Below are 21,471 nucleotides of genomic sequence, written 5' to 3' on the forward strand. Positions count from 1 at the left end.
AAAAAGTTAAGAGAGACGAGGTTATTCCACATAGAGGAAAATTAGTATTGCAAAGTCTGCAGGCCAAAGAAAGCAGGTGAATGTGGGGAACTGTAAAAAGTTTAATTAGGCTGGAGTGCAGGGCTAGAAAAGTATTGGCAGATGAGGGCAGCGAGGTGAGCAGGAGCCAAAGCAGGGCTGCCTCATGAATGACAGGAGTTGAATTTCATGCTAAGGCAATGGTTCTCAAATTTTAGTGTAAATCATAATAACCTGCAGCTCTTGGAAAAACACACACTGTTGGGCCTCACCCCACTGTCTCTGCCCCTATCGGTCTGGGGTAAGGCCTGAGAATGTGCAATTCTAACATGTCCCCAGTTGATGCCAATCTGGAGACTACAATTTGAGAACTGCCATCAGAAGGCAATGAGAAATCACTGAGATGTTTTAAGAGGAAGGAATATTTGTGCTCTCATAAGATGAATTTTAGGGGATGAACAGGAGGGGGTCAGACTGCAGTCAGGAAGCCCAGTGAGGAAGCTGTTACATTAGTTCAGAGAGAGATGAGGAAGCCAGAGATGGAGCAAGTCCAGTGGGGATAGGAAAAAAAGTACATAGCCAACAACTGTTTAAAGTGCCCACCTGAAGAGAAGCCACCACAATGAGAAGCCTGCACACCACACAGGCACACACACACAGTAGGTCCCACTTGCCCAATAAGAGAAAAGCCCAAACAGCAACAAACACCCAACACAGTAGAAAAAAAAAAAAAAGCCCACCTGGAAGACGAGGAAGTTACGAGCTTTGATAAGTATGCCCAACTTTTCTAATTCCTCACTGTACTCATGTAGCTGGACCACTTTGTTGTTGATCTTGTACTCAGAGGAACCTCCTACAAGACAATGCATGAGTTAGCCAAGGGTCAGGCCTCCCTCTTACCCCAACAAACTAGTCTAGCCACCCCTGTGGATCCAAGGAGAACCTTCTGGCCAGCCTCACCCACCAACAATGACACGGGCAAACGTGCGGTCCTCAGCACCCTCTTCAGAGTAGACCATGCTGACAAAGGCTCGGTTGGCTGCTGGTTTGCCCACAGGAGCTCCGTGGATCAGGTCCCTTAGGGTCTTTACCCGCAGGTTGCTGGTTTTCTCACCCAACACAAAGCTGATGGCATCCATGAGATTTGACTTACCTAAATGAGAACATGACAAAGTAGAGGAGGGGAAATAATGGGAGGGGGAGAGGAATAAAAGAAACACTGAGAACAGAAATGTCCTCTAATCACTCAGTGCTTAGACTGTCAGGAGGACAAAATACTGTTTTGCCCCTGTAAAGACTGGGCCTGACCAAAGCCCTAGATCAAAGGCTTAGAAAAATAGCTCCTTTGAAGTTACTACTCACAATAGCCAAAAACTAGAGCCCCATTTAAGGAAATGATATATTCACAAAATAGATCATTCTACAACTTTTTTTTTTTTTTTTGGCCTTACTGCAAGGCATGTAGGATTTAAGTTCCCCAACCAGGAATTGAACCCACATTCCCTGCATTGGAACTGCAGGGTCCTAACCACTGGACTGCCAGGGAAGTCCTCTACAACCTTTGATGACATAGGAAGATACCCACAAACAGGAAAAACAAGCATGATACAAAATTCAACATAGTTCAATCTCAAACAAGTTTAAAAACAAACAACAAAAACACAGGGGATGAGGGAAGGAGGAAAATGCAGAGCTGTTGTTTGACAAGTATAGTCTTTTGCAAGATAAAAAAGTTCAGAAGACTGGTTGCACAAAAATGTGAATATATTTCAGTTCAGTTCAGTCGCTCAGTCGTGTCTGACTCTTTGTGACCCCATGAATTGCAGCACACCAGGCCTCCCTGTCCATCACCAACTCCCAGAGTTCACTCAAACTCATGTCCATCGAGTCGGTGATGCCATCCAGCCATCTCATCCTCTCTCATCCCCATCTTCTCCTGCCCCCAATACCTCCCAGCATCAGTCTTTTCCAATGAGTCAACTCTTCACACGAGGTGGCCAAAGTATTGGGAGTTTCAGCTTTAGCATCAGTCCTTCCAATGAACACCCAGGACTGATCTCCTTGAGGATGGACTGGTTGGATCTCCTTGCAGTCCAAGGGACTCTCAAGAGTCTTCTCCAACACCACAGTTCAAAACCACCAATTCTTTGGCGCTCAGCCTTCTTTATAATCCAACTCTCACATCCATACATGACCACTGGAAAAACCATAGCCTTGACTAGATGGACCTTTGTTGGCAAAGTAATATCTCTGCTTTTGAATATGCTATCTAAGTTGGTCATAACCTTCAAGGAGTAAGCGTCTTTTAATTTCATGGCTGCAATCACCATCTGCAGTGATTTTGGAGCCCAGAAAGATAAAGTCTGACACTGTTTCCCCATCTATTTCCCATGAAGTGATGGGACCAGATGCCATGATCTTCGTTTTCTGAATGTTGAGCTTTAAGCCAAATTTGTCACTCTCCCCTTTCACTTTCATCAAGAGGCTCTTTAGTTCCTCTTCACTTTCTGCCATAAAGGTGTTGTCATCTGCATATCTGAGGTTATTGACCTTTCTCTCAGCAATCTTGATTCCAGCTTGTGCTTCTTCCAGTCCAGCGTTTCTCATGATGTACTCTGCATAGAAGTTAAATAAGCAGGGTGACAATATACAGCCTTGATATACTCCTTTTCCTATTTGGAACCAGTCTGTTGTTCCATGTCCAGTTCTAACTCTTGCTTCCTGATCTGCATATAGGTTTCTCAAGAGGCAGGTCAGGTGGTCTGGTATTCCCATCTCTTTCAGAATTTTCCACAGTGTATTGTGATCCACACAGTCAAAGGCTTTGGCATAGTCAATAAAGCAGAAGTAGATGTTTTTCTCGAACTCTCTTGCTTTTTCAATGATCCAGATGTTGGCAATTTGATCTCTGGTTCCTCTGCCTTTTCTAAAACCAGCTTGAACATCAGGAAGTTCACGGTTCATGTACTGCTGAAGCCTGGCTTGGAGAATTTTGAGCTTTACTTTACTAGCGTGTGAGATGAGTGCAATTGCGCGGTAGTTTGAACATTCTTTGGCATTGCCTTTCTTTGGGATTGGAATGAAAACTGACCTTTTCCAGTCCTGTGGCCACTGATGCGTTTTCCAAATTTGCTGGCATATTGAGTGCAGCATTTTCACAGCATTATCTTTCAGGATTTGAAATAGCTCAACTGGAATTATTTAACACTAGTGAATTGTATACTCAGAAATGGTGAAGATGGTAAATTTTACATTATGTGTATTTTAACATTTTTTAAAAGGCATGTCTTTTTAGTGATACATGAAGTACACAGCATCACTATGAAGTATCTTTCCAAAAATATTCAACCTGAATCTAAACAGACCTTTAGACCTATCCTCCAATTTATAAGAAATACAGCATCTAGAGAATCATGGTACATGACAGCATGAGGAAACCTTAAGGCAAACACAGAATGTGGAATGTTCTACAAGACAACTAGTTTGGTCTTTTTAAAAAGTCAATGTCTTTTGGAGAGGACCATTCCAGAATATAAGGGATTACTGAGCTTGCTCGGTGGCAGATTCGGTAAAGAATCTGCCCGCAATGCAGGAGACCCGGGTTTGATCCCTGGGTCGGGAAGATCCCTTGTAAAAGGGAATGGCAATCTACTCCAGTATTCTTGCCTGAAAAGTCTATGGACAGAGGAGCCTGGCAGGCTACAGTCCATGGGGTCGCAAAGAGTTAGACATGACTGAGTAACTAACATTTAGCTGACTTTCCTTTCCCTCACCTGGAAAATCTTAAAAACATGACTCAATGGGTAAGCACATAGTTCTCTGTGGGAGTGGCAGTAGCACAGGTGTGACAGGCACAGGTTGTGATCCTGGCTCTGAGAATTAAGTGTGCAGATGATCACAACCTGTTGTGCCTCAGTATTCTCATCTATAAAACAAAGATAACGGTACCTCCCTCCTAGGGTCACTGTGAGAATTTAAATGCAAAATGTCCCAATAAGTAAAGTACTGATACTTGTCACAGTGCGGGCTCAATAAATGGCAATCCTATTCTATCCAAACCAGGTCTGGACTCTTAGCTTGGTTTCCCTCAACATAGCAGGACTAGCACAACATGCAGATGAGGAGTTAGTCTTTTAGGCAACCCATTTACAACCTTTGGGCTTCTCCCATGCTCTCCAAGGATGACAAGAACATCACATAATCAAAGGCCTCCCTACCTGCAACCATTCAATATTGTAAACATTTTTATAACATGCATTATGATCTGAACAATGATACAATGTTTCAAGCAATGTCTTCTTTGGGGAACTCCACAGGCCAGTGATGAAGATATCAAAATATACACCATGAATTCACGACAGAATAAAAATTAACATGTACCAGGTGTCTAGAGCAGAAATTCACTGAAGGGAATCAAGGCAAATCTTGTGAGTTGCACACTAAAGAACAGGTAAGGGAGGGCCAGTCAGACCAAGGGGTTTTTTTGGAACACTTGCACATACAAATTTACCCATGTTGAGGGGACTGAATGCCAAAAGGTGCATCCTGGCTCTTTCCACGGGGGCCACCAAACAAAACCCTAAACAACTGCAATGAAACCCCAAGCATTAGCCATCTAAGAAGATGGGGGGAAGTGGAATGGTTTTGCCTCTCCCCCCAGGGGACACTTGGTAATGTCTAGAGACATTTTTGATTGTCATACCTGAGTCATGGGGGGTGGTGCTACTGTCACCTAGTGGGTAAAAGCTAAGGAAGCCACTAAATATCCTACAATGCACAGGATGGACTCCAAAGCAAAGAATTCTCTCACTGGAAATGTCAATAGCGCTGCTATAGAGAAACCCTGCTTAATTGAGAGCGAAATCTAGGCAAGTCTCCAGGGAAGGTCATCAGTTAGAGCTACTTCAGCAAGGGCAGTCCCTCAGGCTAGGAAGTGATTTAGCTAGAACACCTCTGAGGTGGAGGAACACAGCAGGATTCCAAATAGATAGCTAACGTGGGCAGACAGGAGGAATCCTTGGTGTATAATTTAGACAGGGAATTTAGATATGAAATAGAGACTTTACCTGACTACTCTTTCTTCCTTTTTCCTTTTCCCCCCAGTTTTAATAACAGTTGAGCTATTTCAAATCCTAAAAGATGATGCTGTTAAAGTGATGCACTCAACATGCCAGCAAATTTGGAAAACTCAGCAGGGGCCACAGGACCGGAAAAAGGTCAGCTTTCATTCCAATCCCAAAGAAAGGCAATGCCAAAGAATGTTCAAACTACCGCGCAATTGCACTCATCTCACACGCTAGTAAAGTAATGCTCAAAATTCTCCAAGCTAGGCTTCAACAGTACATTTACCAAGAACTTTCAGATGTTCAAGCTGGATTTAGGAAAGGCAAAAGGAACCAGAGATCAAATTGCCAACATCTGTTGGATCATAGAAAAAGCAAGAGACTTCCAGAAAAATATCTACTTCTGCTTCACTGACTGCCAAAGCCATTGACTGTGTGAATCCCAACAAACTGTGGAAAATTCTTCAAGAGATAGGAATACCAGACCACCTTATCTGCCTCCCGAAAAATCTGTATGCAGGTCAAGAAGCAACAGAACCAGAAACGGAACAACGGACTGGTTCCAAATTGGGAAAGGAGTATGTCAAGGCTGTATACTGTCACCATGCTTATTCAACTTATATGCAGAGTACATCATGCAAAATACCGGGCTGGATGAAACACAAGCTAGAATCAAGACTGCTCAGAGACATGTCAATAACCTTAGATACACAGATGACACCACCTTTATGGGCGAAAACAAAGAACTGAAGAGCCTCTTGATGAAAGTGAAAGAGAAAAGTGGAAAAAGTTGGCTTAAAACTCAACATTCAAAAAATGAAGATCATGGCATCTGGTCCCATCACTTCATGGCAAATAGATGGGGAAACAATGGAAACAGTGGCAGACTTTATTTTGGGGGGCTCCAAAATCACTGCAGATGGTGACTGCAGCATGAAATTAAAACATGCTTGCTCCTTGGAAGTAAAGCTTTGACCAGCCTAGACAGCATATTAAAAAGTATAGACATTATTTGCCGACGTGTTGTCAAAGCTATGTTTTCTGTTACTAGTGTATGGATATGAGAATCGGACCATAAAGCTGAGCACTGAAGAAATGATGATGCTTTTGAACTGTAGTGTTAAAGACTCCTGAGAGTCCCTTGGACTGCAAGGAGATCAAACCAGTCAATCCTAAAGGAGATCAGTCCTGAATATTCATTGGAAGGACTGATGCTGATGCTGAAACTCCAATACTTTGGCCGCCTTATACGAAGAGCTGACTCACTGGAAAAGACCCTGACGCTGGGAAAGACTGAAGGCAGGAGAAGGGGACGACAGAGGATGAGATGGTTGGATGGCATCACCGACTTGATGGACATGAGTTTGAGCAAGCTCAGGGAGTTGGTGATCGACAGGTAAGCCTGGCGCGCTGCAGTCTATGGGGTTGCAAAGAGTCAACAGCGACTGAGCAACTGAACTGAACTGACATACAACACTGTATTAGTTTCATGTGTACTATGTGACTCCGTATTTGTATATATTGCAAAATGGCTGCCCCAGTAAGTTAACATCCATCACCTCACAGTTAATATTTTTTGTGACTTTTTAAAGATCTACTCTTATCAATTTTGAAATACACAATACAGTATTGTTAACTAATGACCACTCTTCCTAAAGAGGCATCCGAGTCATTTATCACATCATCACTTTATTACATCAATCTAATTTCCTGTACAGCACTTATTACAGCCGAAAAATAACTTATTTTCTCCTTTATTATCGTCTTTCCCCTCGAAATATAAGTTCTCTGAAAGCGTGGCTTATTCTATTCTCCGCTGTTTCCACAGCACCTTGATTGAACAAATCCTTATAAAGCAGTAAACATTTAATAAATTTGACAAGCTAAAGACTCCTGACTTTCGACGGTTTCAGTGGTAGGAAAGGGGCGAATTCGAGGCATCCCCACTTCTCAGTTGAGGATGGGGGAGTTCAAGACCCCAAGCACTACCGAGACTGGAGCACGGAGTTCGAAATTCAAAAGTGCCGCCTCCAGAGAAGAGTTTAAAAAAAAAAAAAAAAAAAGGAATTGGAGTGTACCAACGCGAGACGGGAGGAGGCGCTGGGATGAAGCAGAAGTATACCATTTGGCCCAGAGGCCAGGAGAGGGCCACGAGCTTCCCGGTGGTTAAAACAATGTGTGGGGGCCGGATGCAGCTGCGCCGGCGAGGAATTGCGTGGCCCGCGACTGGAAGCATGCTCCGGACGCGCCACTTCTGGAGGCAGGGGGCAGTGGGCGGGGTAACGTACAGCTCGGCCCGTACCACTCAGGCCGGGACGGGGGTCACGCAAAGAGCGGGCAAGTGACATCTGGGGAAGAGGTTCGAATCAGAGCACCCAAGCGGGAAAAGCGGGTCAGGATCGAACACTTAGAAGGGCAAGGAACCTCCTAGGTTGCAAAGCCTGGGTTGTACTACTCTGCTGCGGACAGGGGGTCCAGGCTGGGACGTGCGCAGGGCCGCAGCCGGGCTTATCTCACCAGAGCCATTGGGTCCAATGATGGCGGTGAACCTCTGAAATGGTCCGATAATCTGCCGACCCTTGTACGATTTAAAGTTCTCGATCTCAATCAGCTTCAGGAACCCCATGACTGCGGCAGCGCCGCCGGCGCTAAGAAAGGCCGCGCCGTTCGCCCGCCAACTGGGATAGCCCGCGCGGGAAACACCGCAGTGCAGGCCGGGCGGACAGCAAACCTCGCGAGAATAAGTCCAGGCCGAACGGGATTTTCGACTTCCGGCGCAGGATGGAACCAAGGGGCGGGGCATTCGGACGGATGTGGCGGTTTTGTTGATCGGTTGCCAAGGCGCGAGGTTACGACTGGCGTTCGGGCCCCGCCCCCTTTTCTTGTTGCATGGCAATTTCAAACCGCCGCTACAGGCGACCTCGTAGTTGAGGAGGCAAGCAGTGCAGTGAGGTGTCTGCAGCTTTGAGGATCCCGGAAAGCTGGCTGACGAGGCCGACCCTTGCTGAGACAAGTCAGAAGTCACAGGAGGGTTATGCCCTCCAGGGCAAGAGTAAGGTGGGAGCTCGGCTGCAGCTTTTGCCTGGCCGGCGGGAAGGTTCAGACAAGAAAAGGGTCGGGAATTGGAAAGACCCCAGGGAGGGGAGGAAGGAGGGGCAAGCAGGAGGATTCCGTGTTAGAGGAGCTCAAATCTTGCTGAGGTTGGAATTGGAGTGGGGTGGAGTTATACATGGGATAGGGTGTTAAGGGGGATGAGGTGTGAATGGAGAAGGGGAACTCTGGAGCCACAGTTTTCCCCAACTGTGGCCAGAGGTACTACCCCTACCCGCCCCCCCCCCGCCCCGCCTCCCTCCTTCTTCTCCAAGCAGAGTTCAGAGACTGCCACTATAGTCTTGGACCTAACCTGGGAGCTTCACAATTGGGACTCCTTGATGAAAAAGGTATTTTGTGTGAACCCCTGGGAGTCAGGGTCCCTAAGCCTGTGCTCTCCACCTCTTATCCTTCTTCCCTTCCCCCTCTTCATCTCTGTCTTTTCATGCCTCACTCCCATCCCATTCCCTCCTCTCCATCCCCCCTCTGCCCAGTCCCTTGCTTCCCTTCCTTTTCTCTGCTCTGTCCTCCACCCCTATCAACCACCCGGTTTTCCTCCTTCCTCTTTTCCCCCTCTGCCCCTGACCTTTCTGTCCCTTTCCCCTGTTTCCCATCTTTTCTATCCCTCTGCTTCATCCCATCATCCCCCCTTACCTTATTACCTGCTCTTTATTAAGCCATAATGTTAGCAGTTCAAGAAGCTGTAGAATCTTCCCCTTCAGTTTGACCTTATATTGTGGTGACAGATGGAATATAAGCAAGCTGGCGTCAGTGCTTAGACTTAGACATGGAAAGGGTCTGGTGGCTGCTACAGCCATTCCTGTAACTATTTTTTAAACGATGTCTGGAGGCTGGGAAGAGTCTTAGGACAAGTCCAGAAAAGTGAGAAAGCCTGGTTGATGCAATTAAGTAAATGAAGTTCAGTTGGGAGATACTGGTGTGATCAGGCTGAGGGGATAAAATGACCAAAGACAGCAATCTCATAATGGACAGGAACTAGAAATCCCATGAATGGAAGAGCCTGGCGGGCTACACCTTGGGGTGGCAAAACAGTTGGACAGGACTTAGCAACTAAACAACAACAATAACTTCATTTAAGATGAAATGTAGCTTTTTGGAGAGAAAATCAAATTGGATCCCTACTTCTCACACCATATACAAAAGGCAATTCCCAGATAGATTAAAAACTTAAATGAGAAAAGCAAAACTTTAGAAATTTTAGGATATATAGGAGAATATCTTTATCACCTCAGGGGATTTCTTAAATGATAAAAACTTCTGAACTTAAAGGAAAAGATTGGTAAATTTGACTGCATTCAAATTCCTCCAAATTATAACATAAAGTGAAAAGATGATAAGTGCACACAAAAAGCTTCTAAAGTATCAATCTGGGTTCTGTGGAGGGTTTGCAGGTGTTCATTTTGTTGTTGTACTTCATAACTTATATGTGTTAACCATTTTCCTTTGTATGTATCGATCATTAACATAAATTATTATAAAATAATAACAAAGTGAAAACACAAGCCACAAATTGAAGATGTTTCCCACAGGTAAACTAAGAAATGATTGGTGTGCAGAATACACAAGAAACTCCTAAAATTAATAAGAAGAGGACAAACATTTTTTAATGAACAAAAGATATGAATGGGCACTTCACAGAAGAGAAAGAAAAAATGCCCAAAACACACATGAAAAGATGTTGCAGACTCATCAGCAATAAGGAAAATGCCAATTAAAATAGATAATTATAACTTTATACCTACAAGCTGGCAAAAATTAAAAAGTCTGTACATCAAGTGTTGCTGAGGATGTGGGGTAGCTAGAGTTTATATACACTATAGTGAAAGTATAAATTGGTGCAGTCTTCTTGGAAAACAACATTATCTTGTAAAGTTTAAATAGGCTGATGCCCTATGATCCAGCACTTCCACTTCTAGGCATATACTAGGGACACTCTTGCAGCTGTATATATATCTCTCTTAATCTACAAGTTCCTCTTTTTTGGCAATTAACTAAACTGGATTGTTCGTGCTGCAGAGTCCTAGTCTCTCTTGAACCCACTTCAGTCAGAAAGTGAAAGTGAAGTCGCTCAGTCGTGTCCGACTCTTAGCGACCCCATGGACTGCAGCCCACCAGGCTCCTGCATCCATGAAGTTCTCCAGGCAAGAGTACTGGAGTGGGTTGCCATACCAAAAATGTTCTCATCAAGGTCAGAAGCAACCCTCCCCTTCAAATCAGTCAGTTCTCAGACCTCATCTATTTAACCCATCATCAGTTGCTCACTCTCTCCTCCCAAAAGCACTTTCTTCACTCAGCTTGTCAGACAGGGAACTCCAGTTTTTAAGCCCATTCCACCTCTCAGAGCCTGAAGCAACTGAGGGACTTTCACACTGCACTTCACCTCACTTGCCACTCAGCCTCCAGTGCTGGCTCCTCCTCTCCCTACCTTAAGATATCTCTTACTTACTGCCTCATAGCTTTAAATTCCTTGTATCAGGCAGGAAGGGCTGAATTATGCTGAGGTTACAAACAACCTCAAAATCTCAGCGGCTGTATGTGGAAGCTAACACATACAACAAACTAGTGAAGATAATATAAAAGGAGCAGACTTACAGATACAAACTAGTGGTTACCAGTGATGGGGAAGGGGTACTATAGGGGTAAGAGAGTGGGAGGTACAAACTATTGGGTGTAAGATAGGCTCAGCTATGTATTGTATATCAGGGGGAATAAAACCAACACTTTGTACTAAATGTGAATGGGAAGTAACCTTTAAAAACTATTTTTAAAAAAATCCCTAAGAACAACCAATCCAAACACAGTCAACTAGGCATTCTCAAATAAAACAAGCACTTCAGCTATAGCCAATCAAATAATTTCCTTGTTTTCCATCTCTTTAAACATCTTTCCTTAAACTCTTAACCACTCTGGTTTGGCAGTACCCAATTTGTTTTCTGCCCAAATAAACTCTTAAAAAATGTTTCTAAGTCTCAGCAGCTCATAAAGACAGGTTTCTCACTCCACTTCTTGTCCATTGTGGGTTGGCTACATCTCTGCTCTGTCTTCACTCCAGGACCAAGACTGAAGGGACAGCCCTCACCTGGGACATTGCTGGTCCCACAGCAGTAAAGAGAGAATATGGCTATCACTTAATGGCTCTTAGTTCTGCCTAGGAATGGCACTGTCAGTTCTCACTTTCCAGAGGGCAAAGCAGATTATGCGGCTAATCGTGAGGGCAATATGATAAGAATATAGAATCCTGTAAGGACGGATACCAAAGAAAATTTTTTGGGGGCTTTGTGAGATCTTAGTTCCCCACCAGGGATCAAACCTATGCCCCCTGAAGTGGAAGTGCAGAGTTCTAACCACTGGACAGCAAGGAAATTCCCAATAGCATATCTTTTTGAAAAATAACAAAATTTTCCATACTATCTGTATCTATCAATGGGTATGGACCTCTCAAACTCAACACCTCCAAAACTGATCTCCAGATTCTCATCCTATTCTATTCTCTCCATACAGACTATTTAGTTGATAGCAATGCATCTGACTGCCCCAGCCCAAATCCTTGAAGTCATTCTTAACACTGCTTCCTCACAGCACACCCAATCCATCAGGAAGTCCTGCTGGCTCTGCCTTCAAAATATATCCAGAATCTGACCACTTCTCCCTACATCTGCTGCTACTAACCTGGCGTGATCATCATCTCTTGCCTGTACAACTGCAATAGCCTCCTGTCTGGTCTCCCTGCCTCTAGCCTCCCTTCCCATCCCCTCCAGTCTATTCTTAACACAGCAGCCAGAGCAATCCTTTACAAATCAAAGACAGGACACATTACTCCCACTGCTCAAAATCCTCCAATGGCTGCCCATTTCTCTGAGTAGAAGCTGCAGCCTTTACAATGGTCTGTGAAGTCCTACATGCTCTGCATCTCCCCACCCAATCTAATGTTATTTCCCACTCCTCTTTCATTCACACACTTGCCTCCCTGCTGTCCTCTTGAATGTGTGTGTGCCTCTTTTGTCCACCTTAAGGCCTCTGCACTTGTTCCCTCTGCCTGCAGTGCTCTCCTCCTAGTTATCTGTATAGGAGACTCCCTCACCTTCTTCAACTATTTCTTTCCCAGTTATGCCTCCCCTGACTTCCATATTTAAAATTGCAACACTCTCCCCGTTTCTTTAGCACTTCCAATTCCCCTTATCCTGCTCTATATTTTTTCCCAAAGCACTAATCATCTTCTTACAAACTATTTAATGTACTCTCTCTAGTCTTGTCTGTCCCCACTAGAAAGTAACTTTCACAAGGACTCAGATTTTTGTCACTTTTGCTCCTTGATGTCTCTCAAACGCTTAAGGGATTGTCTGTCAGTAGGCACTTCATGAATATTTGTTAATTGATAAATGAACATGGGTGAAAAAAACAAGATGCAGAAGAATGCATACTGTGTGATACTCCATCAAGTTTCAAGACAAAATATTTTTAAATGTTCAGGGAATCATACACACACATATGGTATATTAGTGCATATTATTAAGGGAATGGTGACATTTTGGATAGTGGTTATTCTTAGGGTAAGGATGAAGAAGAACAGACATAAGACACTTAACTAGTATTAATCGTGTTCTATTTCTTAACTAGGGAGTTGGTTCATGGGTCTCTTTTATCATGCTTCCTTTTCCTAAGTTACATATGGCTTATATATAATTCCCCTGTGTGCATCAAATATTTTAGTTACAAAATGGTTAGACAGTGAACAAGTGAGGTTGGAACTAGCTGTAGGAGTTGATGTATGGTATTCCAAACAAAGGAATGCAATGTACAAAGGCCCTGAGGTGGGAACAGTTGTAGTGTTGGAGGACTTAATAGGAAGCCAGCGTACCTGGAGAACAGTAAACAAGGAAGAGGGAGGCATGAGATGAACCGGAGAGGTATGCAGGAACCAGATCTTGAACCACAGAAAGGGGTATGGATCTAATTCTAAGTGTGGTAGGAAGCCAGTGGAGGATTTTAAGCAGGTGTAAGACATGATCAGATTTATGTTAGCAAGAGATTTTGGCTGTGGCTTTGGCTGGGCTTCCCAAAATACAAAGGAATGCAGGCAAATTTAAGCCTTTAATTTGACTAGAGCATAAGTAATAAAAATAAAGGGGGAATGGTGGTGGCATTTACTGAAACAGAAAAAACTAAATAGAGCCTAATGCAAAAGGGATGTTGTAAATCAGTTTGAGACTTGGAAAGGTGAGCAGGAATCAGATCATGAAGACTCATAAAACCAAAACATTGGGGAACAATTTGGTTTATGCCATGCGTGCATGCTCAGTCATGTTCAGCTCATTGTAGCCCACCAGGCTCCACCATCCACTGGATTCTCCAGGCAAGAATACTGGCTCGGGCTGCCATTTCCTCCTCCAGGGGATCTTCCCTCCTGCATCTCCTGCACTGGCAGGCAGATTCTTTACCACCGAGTCACCTGGGAAGCCCCCTTGCTTTATAGATGCTTTCAAAGGTTTTAAGCTGCGGTGTGCCATGGTCAGATTTGCTTTCAGAAAAATCACTTTGGTAGCCAAGGCAGAAAAGCAGTAGAGAGCCTAACACTGGAGCAAGGGAGCCCAGTGAGGTTCCTGGGAACATTATCTGGCCACCAGCTTGTGAGGCCTCAATTAGGGTTTCGACAGCAGAGATGGAGAACACAGATATGAAATATGTCAGGAAGTAAAATCAGTAGGAATCAATAGCTGGTAAGATACTGTGGGGAGAAAGGAATGGGGGGTGGGGGTATAGTCAAGTATGATGGTTAGCACTAATTGGCCATCCAACTCGCCCTTGCTCCAGATGTATCAGGTAGATCTGCCACCAGATCCCAAGGAGGTGGCACCCACCGAAGCTAGAAATCAAGAAAAGGAGCGACAGAGTCGATTCTTCAATGTGCGGACCAGAGTCATGGGGGTGAGTGGGCAGTGGGGACTTTCTCTGGACCAGGGGTCACCTCACTCTTACACCAGGAGAGGAACATAGCCGTGCCCATCACAGCCCCTCCCTGATTTGAGCAGACTGCAGGGTTATAAAGGAAGGAGGAAGGGAAAAAGGCACCCACCCCAGCATGTGGTGAGGGCCTGAGAAAGAGGCCTAGAGGTGCAGGGGAAGAGGAGCCAGTGACAGCAGACTCTTCTCCAGTCAACTCTAGGCCAAGTGGTCTGGTTTTCAAGAGACAAGTAAATGGAGCCAAAAGAAGTCTATAAAGAATATTTGGTATTGCATGCATATGCCAAAACTCTCTGGAAGGCTACATAAGAAACTGGTAACTGATGGGAGGGACACTTACTCTTCCCTAAGCTGTACTCCCTTTTGCACTATTTTGAAATGTTTTAAATGAATTATAGTCAAAATAAAGAGAAAATATTGATAGTTTAAGAAAAAATAGATTGCTGGGTGGGTGGATGAGTGGTGTGACTTGAGATCTAGTGGGCAAATGTTTCAAGGCCTGTTCTGTGCCAAGCACTGGGTTAGGCAATAGGAACACAAAGCTGACTTAAGGCCCAGTCTCTGCCCTTAGCAAGCTCACAGCCTAGGAGACAATCAATAGAGGCAAAGTTCAAGGTAATGAGGATAGTGGGTCCTAGGTGCTATGGGAGTAGCACCTGCTAGAGGGATCAGGGAAGTCTCAGCTGGTCTTAAGGGATGAATAGGAGTTTGGGTAAAAAGAGGAAGAAAGAGTGTTCCAAGTGGAGGGAGCTGCTGGAGCAAAGGCCATCAATATGAAACAGCATAAGATATGTAGAGAACTGTAAGCAGAGCTCCTCAGGGTGGGAGAAGGGAAGAGGGTGAGAAGAGGCTGGAGGCAGAGGCTAGACCACTGAGGGACCTACAAACCATGGTGAGATGGTGGGACATTATCCAGTAGATACTGTGGATCCTATAGGAGGATTTTGAGGCAGATAAATTCTGAGCAGTCTGTGTTAGAGCATTCGAGGCCCACTGCTGGGCTCCTACCTTGATTTAGCCTATTTCTTTGGGATCAGGTGGATCTTGAAGCCCTGAACAACCAGGTAGAAGAACGAAAACTTCAGGAGGCAACAGAACGAAGCAAGAAGGCAGCTTATGGTAAAAAGCCCAAGGCTGGAGGCCAGCCAAGGGGGAAAAGCAAGGATCTGAGTGGGCTAAGGCAGGGCAGTTCTGCTCTGGAGTGCAGCCTGAAGTCTGGGGGGTGTGGTAAGACAAACCAGATGGGCCTTTGGGAGCAGTGGCTGTGCTGAGTAGGCTGTCTCTCCTGTGGGGCCTTCTCCATACCCCTATCCACCACCCCCAGGTACCAACCAGGTGCAGTATGATCTGGTGGCTCAGATGCTAGAGAAGGAAGAGGCAGAACGGACACGTCGGCTGGCCAAGAAAGTCCAAAACTTTAGAGAACAGAGGCAGCAACTCAGGAACAGGCGTGAATTTGACTTCTGGGATTCAAACCAACTCTGGAGGGAGTTTCCAGCTTATCTTGGTGACAATGCTCCCTACTATGGCCAAGCCAGCCTGCAGTGCTTCTCTGGGGAAGATCTGGAGAGGGCCGCATGTCTGAGAATGCAGCAGGAGCAGTTCCAATACAGCCTGGAGAGGCAGCTACAAGAACAACAGCAAGCCAGAGTTGATGAGAACTGTACAGGTAAGCAGCGAGGCCTTCCAGGCTGTGACCTGAGGCCTAGTGGGGAGCCATCCTGAGCTGAAGACCAGAACTGTGTGGGCAGGTCCAGTTTCATGTAAGGGCTGATACTGAAAGGTCCCAATCTCCTTCATCAACTGACAGTGTAGCCATTGATCCCTGATCAGCCTGGCACTCCATTACCTGAAGACAGCAGAGTAGAGACAAACCTAATGGTCCTGCCACTTACTAGCTAGTTTGGGGAAATGAACCCTCCTCTCTGTGCTTCAGTTTGCTTATCTTTAAAATGAGGAAATCATCCATACCACACAGCTCATGTGAGAATGAAATGAGATGCTGTAAGTAAAGCACAAGCATCAGTACAATAGTAGCTACAATAACCAGTAGCTACTATTACTCTGACATCTGTGGCCATGTTCCCCTCTTCCATTAGAGTAAGGGCAAGGACCATCTCTTACCTACTCACACCACTCACCTTTAAAACCACCCCTGTTGTAGCACCCTGTTTTGTTATACCACTTACCATAGAGGTATTTGTGGAATGTCTTTCTCCCCCAAATGTCAGCTCACTGAAGATGAACCACATCTCTCGTTTCCACCTCTATATCCCAGGTTCCTAGTACATTGCCTGCCAGTGTCAGGAGTTCAACAAAATCATCACTGAATGAACAACTGAAGACCAAAATAAACAAGACAGGCACCCTGCCCTCCAGAAACCCACAGAACCAGGACTTCCAGAAAATCAGTTTAGAGTAAAAGGAAAAAATACATGCACAAGTTATTTGCCAGTAAATATCTATGCTTTAACATTGGGTTAGGTACTATGATAGGTACTGTGATAGAAATATATACAAGATATCACTCAGTCATGTCTGACTCTTTGCAACCCCATGGACTATACAGTCCATGGAATTCTCCAAGCCAGAATACTGGAGTGGGTAGCCTTTCCCTTCTCCAGGGATCTTCCTCAACCCAGGGATCGAACCCAGGTCTCCCACATTGCAGGCAGATTCTTTACCAGCTGAGCCACAAAGGAAGTCCAAGAATACTGGAGTGGGTAGTCTATCCCTTCTCCAGAGGATCTTCCCAACCCAGGAATTGAACCGGGGTCTCCTGCATTGCAGCCGGATTCTTTATCAACTGAGCTATGAGGGAAGCCCATAGGGCACAGAGGGAACATCAAGATGGGAGGGTCAGTTCTCACAGGGGAAGGGAGGGATGGTAGGGGGTTGGCACAGGTCAGCTGTCAGGAACCAAATTTTAGAAAGCTGGGTACAATTTTGGCAAGGTAGAGAGTGAGAATGAGAAAAGGCCATTCTAGGCAGAGTGGGCACCAAGAGGAAGAGTTAACCTTTATTGAGTACTTAAGTACTGTGCCAAGCTTTCTACCATATATTAACTTATTTCATCTTCAACAACCCTATGAGGCAAGTACTAGTGATATCCCTATTTTCTGTGGAGGAAACTGAAAGAACTGAAGAACAGAGATATTAAGTAAGTTGCCCAAAGTTATAGAGCTAGTGGGTCATGGAGGGGGGAAGTGAACTCAGGTGGCAGGTTGGCTCCGGAGCCTGCACTCTTGATTGCTACACCATACTTGCTCTGTCACCATTGAGAAAATGGGGACTCAGAGGCCAAGGGAGGTTTCAGAGAGGGAGTCGTCAATAATGTCAAATGCCCTCAGAGAAGTTCAGATAGGAAAAGAAACCTATTAGATTGAGAAATTAGGAGTATTTGGTGATTACCAAATCACCAAAAAGTAGCTGCAGTGGCACCAGGGGCCAGCTACCTAGTGACAGCAGGCAGGTGTACAAGAAGGTAGAGTTAAGCAACAGAACAGCAGAATGCTGGGGGAGAGTCTGTGTAGTGTCATGAAAGGAGCACGAGCTGATTCCTTGAGATATTTGGATTCTAACTTACTAAGTGCTGGCTGTGTAACCTTAGGCATTTTACTTCACCTCTGGACCTCATCTGGAAACATGGGGTGACCTTTCCTCTTTGAGTTGCTATGAAGACCAAAATGAAACCCGGCACCCCTATCCTCCCTTCCCCTGCCATCCAGTCTCCGAAGTCTGTCCCTGTGCCTCTCCAGAGCCAAGCCTTCAACCTATGCTCTGGACCCCATTCCCCCTGCCCCCCATGCAGGCTGTGCTCCCTCAGGTACGCCCTGGCCCTGAGGTTCTCAACACTTTCCACTGGCCATATTCTGTGAAGGCTACAAACATGCTTATGTCTAACCCTTTTTTAAAAAAACTTTTTAAAATTTTTATTTCTTTTTGGCTGTGCTGGGTCTTTGTTGCTGCGCAAGGACTTTTTTTTTTGTGGAGCATGGGCTCTAGGGTACACAGCTTCAGTAGTTGTGGCACATGGGCCCAGTTGCCCCGAGGCATGTGGAATCTTCCCAGACCAGGGATTGAACCCGTGTCCCCTGAACTGGCACGATTCTTAACCACTGGACCAACAGGGAAGTCTCTGTATAACCCTCCTTAAGAATAAAACAAAAGCCTCTCTCCACTCTGATTCCTCTAGATGTTATGAGCTAGCTCTTTTCCTTTACAGCCATACTTTTTGAAAAATCTGTCTCTACTTGCTGTCATTCCTTCCTAACTTTTCAGTCACACTTCAACTCCTGAGATCTTATTTCTCCCCACACACCTGCACTGACACAACTCTTACAAAAATCATCAATGCCCTTTGTGTTATCAGGTACAAGAGGCTCTGTTCAGTCTTTTCTCCTTTACTTGGACTTTCTTGCTACACTTGACTCTTATCACATCTTCCTTCTTAAACCTCTCTCTTCCTTGGCTTCTGTGACAGCATATTCTGCTATAGCTCTCTGATCATTCCTCTTCTGTCCACACTTTGTGGATTCCTCTTCCTTCTAGAGACTTTGTCCTTGGTACACTGCTCTCCTTACCCTGCATACTTGCCTCAGGTGCCCTCAACCCTCATTCTGGTTTCGGCTACCACATCACCATCTCTATGCTGAGGACTCTTTTCCTGCAGTCAGATATCCAGGTGGCTGCTGACCACCTCCAATTCAGCTTCCTAAAGAGAATTCATCAGTGCTCCCTAACCTGGTCTGCATTCTGTATCCTCTAGTTCCAGAGGTGGCCACATCATGCACGGAGTCATCCCAGCCAGGACCCTGGGAAGCATCCAAGTCTTTTGCTCTCCCTTATTCCCTAATCCAATCCATCAAATTCTGCTGATGAAACCTCCATATATTTCCCCTGCATCCTTTCCATCACTGGCCTGGTTTCAGCCCTCTCAGCCGGCCTACTGCCATAGCCTCCAAGATGGCTTCCCTACCTCCACTGTCTCCCACCAGCCTCACTGTCTTCTATACTGGCACCAAAAGGAGCCTTCTAAAATGCAAATCTAACCATGTCACCCCCTTAGTTAAAATCCTTCCATATTCGCCATCACCTTCAGGGTCAAGTTTCCAGTCCTTAGTCTGGCCCCTGTAGCACTCCCTAGTCACTTGCATTTTATGCTCCAGCAAGAGCAGACTACTTATAATTTAAGATACAGATCACGCTGTTTCTTCACTTCCTTATTTGATATTTACTGAGGACCCACTACGTACCAGGCTCTGATATAGGTGCTAGTGTATGGCAGTGGATAAAACAAACGTCTCTGCTTTTACAAAGGTTACCTTGTAGTGAGTAGAGAGACAGGCAATAGACAAAAACAATTAAGTAAAATGTAAGGTATATTGGATGGTGATAAATGCTAGGGAGAAAAATTAATCAGAGGAGGAGGATAAATGTTGGGGTCAGGCAGGTCGCAATTTTAGGTAGGAAAGACAGAAGGCCTCACTGAGGAGCAAAGTAAGCAAAGACCTAAGGAAGGAAAACAACATGAGACAAGAGTATCATTTATTACAAATCCCTAAGGCAGAAATGTCTGGCATGTTCTAGTAACAGCACGGAGACCACTGTAGCTGGACTGAAGCACTTTCAATACTTTTGCTCGTGCTGTACCTGCAGCCTAGCCCTTAGTCTGAAGCTCAGAGATGAAATAATTTCCCCAGGTCACACAGCTCCGAAGCAACAGAGCTGGCATTGAGACCCAGGTCCATTAGAAGCATCTTTCAGTGAGGCACCTGAGAAAACCTTGTGGCTGTCACTTTTATTATCCCTAGCCCCAAAGAGTAGCTGCGTCCACACATCCCTACAGTGAGGACATTACCCCACTCCCAAACATACATCGACATAGCTTGCACATGCATAAACATACATTCACAAAGCTTGCTGAACAAATGGCTGAATGACAGTGCCCTGGCCATATTTCTTTGTGTAGACATGCTCGATGACCAGCTACGCCTAGCTGTGGACATGCGGGCCGCCCAACTGGCCAAGCTGGAGGAGTCCTGCCGCATAGCCATGATGGCTGCCACGGCCAATGCCAACAAAGCGCAGGTATGTACAGCGTAAGAGCCATCCAGGGCATCAGGCTTCCCCAATCTACCGATCAAACCAGCCCTCTCATCTACCTGTGGACTTCCCCCTTCACCCTAGGGCCCTCTTAGGGCAAGAGGTCCCCTTCCCCACCTCTAGGCTCAGGATGATCTGAAAACAGAACACTGCCCTCCCTTCCCCAGTGTCTCAGTCTAAGGGCTTCCAGAGGGCAGAGGAGTTCCCTGCCCATTCCACCCCTTCCTCCACCTTAAGTCACTCAAAGGCCATGCAGTATCTCTTCCTTCTCTCCCTTAGATCGGGGAGAGTAGGGCCATGTCTCCCCCTCCCCCTGTGACTGAGAGCTCCCTGAGGTTGGGCATCCAAACACTCACATTTGGGGGCCCCACCAGGCAGCTAAGCTGGCTGAGCGGCAGCGCCGTGAGCATCAGCGACAACAGGAGGTGAACCTCGTGGAGGTCCAGAACCAGATCACAAGCGACCTACTGGCTGAGAACCCGCAAGTTGCCCAAAACCCCGTGGCTCCCCACAGGGTCCTGCCCTATTGCTGGAAGGGCATGACTCCAGAGCAGAGAGCCACCATCAAGAAAGTACAGGAGACACAACACCATGAAAAGGAAGCACAGCGCCAAGCTGAACAAGCACTGGATGCCAAATGGGAAAGCCAGGCCATAAACTTGGCCCAGGCAGCAATGGAGCTAGAAGAGCAGGAAAAGGAGCTGTGTGCTGAATTTCGGAGGGGACTGGGCTCCTTCAACCAGCAGCTGGCTAAGGAGCAAAAAGCCCAGTGAGTTCTAGGGGGTAGCAGCAAGGATGAATGCCAAGGGAGGGTAGGGAGGGATGGCAAGGACCAGGGAAAGCCCATTAGCTGAGGCCACTGGATTTCTTTCACAGGCAGAATTATCTGAATTCATTAATCTATACCAATCAACCTACAGCCCAATATCATCTGCAATTTAACACCAACAGCCGCTGAGCTCAGGATTGTCCTCTCCCACCTTCACCATCAAGCTCACAGAAGCTAACAGAGAAAAAAATGCTGCAGACCACCCCCCTCCCCAATCCATTTCCCAGTGGAAGAGAGCTGAGCCAGTACCCCACCTCTGACCCTGGGTAATAAAGTTATTCATTAAAATCAAGGTTACATGTTGTAATAGGACACAAAGTGTAAGGTACTGCCATTCCCACCCCACCCATGGGTTCTGAGCATCCAACCCTGTCAGTCTTCACC

At 45.7% G+C, this 21,471-nt stretch overlaps 2 protein-coding genes across 8 annotated transcripts in view; one reads left to right on the forward strand and one right to left on the reverse strand.

Moving 5' to 3' along the window:
* The window catches only part of SMC1A (structural maintenance of chromosomes 1A), a 46,849-nt gene extending 39,076 nt beyond the window's left edge, over nucleotides 1-7,773 (reverse strand). For all 5 annotated transcript variants that reach the window (XM_012106660.3, XM_060408204.1, XM_004022067.4 and 2 more), the window contains exons 1-3: nucleotides 7,599-7,773; nucleotides 983-1,171; nucleotides 759-871 (exon numbers count right to left, since the gene is read on the reverse strand). In XM_012106660.3, the coding sequence (XP_011962050.2) occupies nucleotides 759-871; nucleotides 983-1,171; nucleotides 7,599-7,707 (411 nt within the window). In that variant the 5' untranslated portion in view covers nucleotides 7,708-7,773. The remainder of the gene's footprint in view (nucleotides 1-758; nucleotides 872-982; nucleotides 1,172-7,598) is intronic.
* Nucleotides 7,774-7,992: 219 nt separating this feature from the next.
* RIBC1 (RIB43A domain with coiled-coils 1) lies at nucleotides 7,993-21,379 on the forward strand. Of its 3 annotated transcripts, none has more exons than XM_004022066.5 (8): nucleotides 7,993-8,138; nucleotides 8,450-8,521; nucleotides 14,004-14,117; nucleotides 15,191-15,272; nucleotides 15,478-15,822; nucleotides 20,125-20,243; nucleotides 20,633-21,027; nucleotides 21,135-21,379. In XM_004022066.5, exons 2-8 carry the CDS (start codon nucleotides 8,513-8,515, stop codon nucleotides 21,214-21,216), a joined length of 1,146 nt encoding a protein of 381 aa, XP_004022115.2. In that variant the 5' UTR covers nucleotides 7,993-8,138; nucleotides 8,450-8,512; the 3' UTR covers nucleotides 21,217-21,379. The 3 variants fall into 3 exon arrangements, with proteins under 3 accessions (XP_004022115.2, XP_042097805.1, XP_042097806.1); XM_042241871.1 differs by having other exon boundaries at nucleotides 21,179-21,379; XM_042241872.1 differs by having other exon boundaries at nucleotides 21,210-21,379.
* Nucleotides 21,380-21,471: the final 92 nt, after the last annotated feature.

This window comes from Ovis aries, chromosome X (genome assembly GCF_016772045.2).
Source record: "Ovis aries strain OAR_USU_Benz2616 breed Rambouillet chromosome X, ARS-UI_Ramb_v3.0, whole genome shotgun sequence".
In the NCBI taxonomy this organism is placed as follows: Eukaryota; Metazoa; Chordata; class Mammalia; order Artiodactyla; family Bovidae; genus Ovis; species Ovis aries.

What these genes read in the sequence shown, in the direction of transcription:
- RIBC1 (XM_004022066.5), top strand. An exon ending in AGTTGATGAGAACTGTACAG is followed by an intron (nt 15,823 to 20,124) that starts GTAAGCAGCGAG and finishes TTCTTTGTGTAG; the next exon opens with ACATGCTCGATGACCAGCTA. An exon ending in GCTAAGGAGCAAAAAGCCCA is followed by an intron (nt 21,028 to 21,134) that starts GTGAGTTCTAGG and finishes TTTCTTTCACAG; the next exon opens with GCAGAATTATCTGAATTCAT.